The sequence below is a fragment of the Mercenaria mercenaria genome, unplaced genomic scaffold, assembly GCF_021730395.1.
Source record: "Mercenaria mercenaria strain notata unplaced genomic scaffold, MADL_Memer_1 contig_1927, whole genome shotgun sequence".
Lineage (NCBI taxonomy): Eukaryota > Metazoa > Mollusca > Bivalvia > Venerida > Veneridae > Mercenaria > Mercenaria mercenaria.
The window spans coordinates 31,847-37,846 of record NW_026459946.1 but is presented as its reverse complement, the minus strand read 5'-3'; the positions used below and the strand labels follow the sequence as shown (position 1 = coordinate 37,846).

Below are 6,000 nucleotides of genomic sequence, written 5' to 3'. Positions count from 1 at the left end.
TAGATGTCCCTGCTGTGCTAATTGCCCTCTAATCAGTTACTGTTACATAATCGCTGATAAGCAGCAGATAAGATGGGAGTTGTATATTGGATTTGGGGGGGGGTACACTTATATAGTAGTGAATCTAGGCCTTTAATGGAACATTTTGCAGAGCTGATTAGACCATAAGAAATGAATAAAACTGTAAGTAGTGCTCTCATTTGATCTTCTAATACTTCTGATGACAGCGAACATAACTGAAAACATTTAAACATTATCAATATACATGTAAAACTGTAGTTAATTTATTTGCCTTTAGATATATTTTCCATCTCAACGGTTCCTTTTGATATTGTTCTCAAGGGATCTATAACTGCTTCCTTTTCACTCATTATCAATTTTCCACCAACATAAAGCTGCATACTGCCTGATGTAGTATTTAAACTACTCGCAATATGGGTCCACTGGTCTTTTGTCAACGTTCCATCGCTCTTATTATGAAAACTGTAAAGAGTTTCTCACTTTATGTAAGCATACTTTTTATTAACGTCAAGCTGTCGTTTAGCACTCAATGATTACTACTGCGTATGCAAAACGTATTATAAACTTTCGATAAATTAACAAAATGCATATTAATCATAATCGGTGAACCAATTGTGTTTTTTTTGTATGATTTATAGTCAATAGATATATTAAATGAGCTGTGTACAATCATTAGTCGGTTTCTAATCAGTTGAAAATTGGATAAAAAATAATAGTTGACAAATTGGTCGTGTTCCTTGCATCTATTCCTGGATATACAAACCTTGATCCAAATACAACATAAACGTAGTCAGAAAATGTTATATTGGTTATCTCGCCAAATATGTCGGTGATGTATATTGAAAGACGGAAGTTTTCAAGATTAATTGGTTTGAGCCATAACGATAATGTCAGTGTTGCTGAATCTTCTGCATTAAATGTGCTGATGACGGTTTGTTCTTCTAATGTGCCAAAAAATATATCAAAGATATCGCATTCTTCAGCAGTGATACTGTTTGTTTCTTTGGTCGCAGTACCATTTGGACACGACTCGCACTTTGTCTGACCTAGACGCGGTTGATAAGTACCGACTGGACAAGCAAAACATGGTTCCATAGATGTGCTTGACACAAAACCAGGACTGCATTGCTCTAAAACGTAAAACAAGTTTGTCCTTAGTACATAATTTTCCATTTAATAACTTCTATTCTCACTATCGTTTTACTGTTTTTCATTTGTTTTTATTAGATATGAAAAAATCATCAGATCTCTTATTTATGTATAAAGTAACAAAAACTCTAATCTAACCGGAAAAATACACTTTTTAAAACAAAATTTCGATTAAAAGTACTCATTTTATAATGCATGTATCTTTATCTAGACCTGTATGCTTGATTTGACAATATAAAACTAATAAACTCTATGAATATTAACCAAGGTCGTATGGATAGTAAAATCTATAAGAAGATCCTATCGAAGCATTAAACGGAACTAAGCAAAGGAAGATCAATTAATTTTATCGCAATGATGAAATCTGACGGTGTAACTAGTTTGTTGGAACTCACAACATGTATAAATTTGCTTGTTTTACTTACTTATGCAAGCTGATATGTTTTTGGATCCTTCATACAGTGTACTGTATCCATAAGGGCAAGGCTCACATGTTGCCGCGGCTGCATGGTCCATATATTCACCGATATTACAATATTCACACGTGTCTGTTGTTGAATTCAAGTAAGTTCCTTTAGGACATTGTTCTGTAATGCAAATTAGTATGCTATTTCAAAGAAATATTGTGTAATTTAGAATTTACGTACGTTCCCTAGTAATAAAATTCTGTAATATAACAATGTAGGACATGGACTTGTCATACAGCATCGATTATATTCCCTTCTGGCATTGTTTCGATATTTTTACAGTACAGTCCTTTATCACAAAGTTCTGTTATACAAATTTAGCGTTTAAAACTTTGGTATTATTAGTCTAAAATTATCAAAAGTTACTTCTTACCACTCTGTTGTTATATATAGAATACCTCGTTTATTGACAATTTATTATTATATAGATAGAATATCAAAAGCTTTCGACATGAATCGGATGTGAAATGTGAAATTTCTAGCGCTCATTTAGTATTATCAAAACCCATGTCACGTTAAATGTACACAAGTGTATTTTGGAATAATTGTATATGTATATGTTTCTTTCTACCCTTAAAATCGTAGAAAATAAACATATACATATACAATTATTCCAAAATAAGACATATACAACATATACAATTATTCCAAAACAGCGATTAAATAGTAGAAAATTAATAATCAGTGTGTACATTCCTCTTTTTGAATCTGACATCGAAAAAACAATTATTCCCGGTGATGGTTTGGAAAAAGGCTATAACATTAAAGATGACTTACTGCAACTCAAACTTCCAAACTCAAATTTGTATCCTGAATCAGTACATACGAATTCCGATGAAGCATCTGACTTGAAAGCGTCGACAAACAGAGTTAAGTTTTGAATATCAAACTTTCCTTCATTTACGTATACTTTTATCAACCCTGTGACATTTTCATAGAATTCCAGAATGTCAAGATACGCGTTTTCGGCTGTCTTATTCCCTGCATCAAAAACCACCATTATATCAAATGTCACGACAATTTTCCCATCCTGGAATTTGTTAATACCGTGCTTGTTCTCTCTTCTACGTCTTGTCCCCGAATTTGCACCACAAACAATCACGAGGTTTTCAATTTTACAAGTTTCTGGATCCGGACAAATTGAGTTGTCAACATTTTCTATTATACCAGCCAAGTAATCAAGAACTTGTTGTTTGATCATTTCTTGGGTTGTGTCATCATTGCAATCCCCTGAGTATATAAGTTCAGCGGGCAGTCTCGTCATTGGAAAAGTTTGAACTGAATTATATAATGATACATTTGTACATAATATGTAAAGGGTAATTTTCAAGACTTGTGTACATATATTGTATTATGCAGTTATTGCTTAAACTTGGCCACACTATCTTTTAAACCTTTGGTCCAAATTAAAAAGAATGCTTTTAAATCTGGAAAGATCGATGACAATAAAATAGATTATGTTGGAACTGTAAACCATACAGATATTATCAGACTATTTCCATATAACCCCTTCAAATACTTTCTTACAGATACATGGTAAGTTCATTTTCAACGCAGATGTTGTAGGTAACGTAATTTTATTACTATATTATTCTATCGTATTTTCATATCATATTTATGCTGTATCTCTTAAGAAGTTAGTGAAATATGCCAGCATTATATTTTTTGTGGAAGTCAAAGATATCAAAGTGCTAAAACCACTGAAACTTGGATGAAACGGGAAAGAAGAGGTAGCTGAAGAGAATTCTGATTTTGCAGCATGAATTTTTATAATAGCTTACATATCATGAAATGGTTACTAAGGTGGTGTCATATTTATGCTACAAGAAGCATGGCTTCCTTTCATGAAGATCGTATTAAGACTTGTCTTGTTCGGATAAACAGAGATTCGGTGGTCGGAAAAGAATATCAAATATACTTTAAGTCGCTATACCGTAAAATGATCAATTATTATAGATTGACCACTATATCCAAAGATAAGAGGCAATTCGCAGCTTATCCTGTATAATTTCGGTGACTATTCCATATCTAAACAGCTGGTTGTTCTTTGATCTTTGTCGCACTATAACATTCATCAAAATATTAAGAAAACGCCCACTTTGACAAACATACAAGCACTACTGGATGCACATGCCATTAAACGGGTCATGAAATTAGCCATAATTTTTTCAAAGGTTTTTAACAGAGTTTTAACAGGTCACCATTAAAATTCACCCATTACTTCTTACTATTTAATGGGATTTTCATGACCATAGTTTTAATGCCATACATTAAAAATGACTTTGATGGCCATGAAAAGCTGCTTAAAATAAACCATTAAAATAAGTTAACAGGCTCCTAAAAACTCCATGAAATTTTTTAATTGGCATTAAATTAATGTGCCATTAAAAATTACCCCTTAATTCCCCATTAATTAATAAGAACTAATGGGGCCATTAATTTTTTTAATACTCTGTTAATGGCCGTTAATTATTAAAAAATTGATTAATGGTCTCATTAAATATGTCAAATTCAATTTTAATGGGTTTATAATATTTTAATTGTATATCAAATTAAGGGCCATGAAAATTTGCCTTCAGAATTAGACATCTTAAGATAATCAACTACATATTAATATTTGCCCTATTGATTTAAACTACGTATTACTACACATGTAATAGTATCTCTACATATGTACTGTTTTGTAAAATGCTAGAAGAATATTTGTTTCTTCTTTTTTCTCTTATTATTTTGTAATGTAAACATGTAACAGCCTCGTACAAACATTTGTTATATTGTATCCTTATTGTGTCATATGTTCATATGAAATGAGAAAATAAATGGATATTGTATTGTACTGAGTTGTACTGAGAAGGGTTTACAGGTACGGGTTTAATAGATCAAGTGACCATGTGGGTAGTTTACTATTCAACATTATAATATTGACAAACATTCTGACCAAGTTTTTATTGGCACATCAGGTGTATTCAAAAAGCAACTGTTGATGACAATGTCAGCGCACAATAGGCAATCACAATTTAGCTTTACTTCAGTATTTTGTGCTCACATGCATGCACTGTACAGCTAAGAGCAAATGTTTGAAGGATTGTATCACAAGTAGCTTCTCCCATCTCCAATTAAGCGTACCACACTCTTTGATTCGTTGAAACAAAGAAGCGATTGATCTGCCCATGCCACAAGTGAATTTAAATCAGACTGTAAACCTTCACAATTATGTGTACTGTTCACTTCTCTATAAACCTTAGTTTCTACTCAAGAATTTGAAAATCTAAACTAGTCTGATCACATTTTATAATGTAAATTCCTTACCCCACCCATTTTCTTATACAAATGCTGATTATTTGGACAAGAAAAACAAAGAACAGAAAAAGTGGCATGCATCAATACGTATTTACCCTTACCAAAATATTGTAGATTGATGTTATCAAATAAATTAATACGTTTCCATCCGACTTTCATTGAAATAAATCCGATTTTTGTAGGAACACAATTTGCCAAACATTTGAAAAATATGGCGTAACTGCATCAAGGGGAAATAACGTCAATGCAACTAAATATAACATCATGATATATTATACACGATGTGTGCGTAGTATGTATTTATTGTGATTAAAGTCAATTTTAGAACAATATGAGACTGGAATTATAAGCATTCAATAGGAAAGCAAGCCAAAAACCAAAAAGAAAATATATACGAATCACATTTTACAGAATTTAGGATTTAATGGGCATTACATTGCTCTTAAGGGCCATTAAGTTTACTCTTAAATGAAATCGTACACAACTTGAACATTTAATTGGTATTAAATCAAATTTAAGGGCCATGAATAATCCTGTTAAATTAAAAAAATACAGAATTTTACTATTTTTTCAAAGCCATTAACTATTTTAGCTACCAAACTAAATTTTTAAAGGCATGATTCATGGTTAAAAATGGGTGTTTTAATGGTAATTTCACATGTAATCCATTTATATTGTGAAACCTGTTAAATAAAGTGAAACAAGAATTAATGGGGTTAATTAATGGTTTTTCCTATTTTAATGGATATTTCACAGGGTTTTAAACCATATTTGATGGTATGTGCATCCAGTAGTGAAGTCAGTAATGGTTTTAATGAGTATACATTAATTTTTATTTTAAAACGTCGGACAAAAATGCAAAATTAAAAGGTGTAAAATACTTTGTAATTGACTTTAACATTCAATAAAATTTAATTAAGTGAATGCGTAAAGTGAATTTTGTAGGGACAGTACCTAAAATTTTGAATTAAAGAAAAAAGAACAATTAAAAAACTTTCGAAGAGTGCTTATATATATAACATTTAAAACTAAGTATAATTCTGAAGTCTTGATGTTATCACTT

General features: G+C 31.3%; 1 protein-coding gene across 2 annotated transcripts in view; it reads right to left on the bottom strand.

Moving 5' to 3' along the window:
- Positions 1 to 213: 213 nt before the first annotated feature.
- The window catches only part of LOC123552952 (sushi, von Willebrand factor type A, EGF and pentraxin domain-containing protein 1-like), a 28,929-nt gene continuing 23,142 nt past the window's right edge, over positions 214 to 6,000 (bottom strand). The window contains exons 10-13 of one of the 2 annotated variants that reach the window (XM_053532984.1): positions 2,415 to 2,915; positions 1,596 to 1,757; positions 785 to 1,151; positions 214 to 483 (exon numbers count right to left, since the gene is read on the bottom strand). In XM_053532984.1, coding sequence (XP_053388959.1) covers positions 285 to 483; positions 785 to 1,151; positions 1,596 to 1,757; positions 2,415 to 2,915 — 1,229 coding nt within the window. In that variant the 3' untranslated portion in view covers positions 214 to 284. The remainder of the gene's footprint in view (positions 484 to 784; positions 1,152 to 1,595; positions 1,758 to 2,414; positions 2,916 to 6,000) is intronic. The other variant, XM_053532983.1, reaches the window with a different exon arrangement.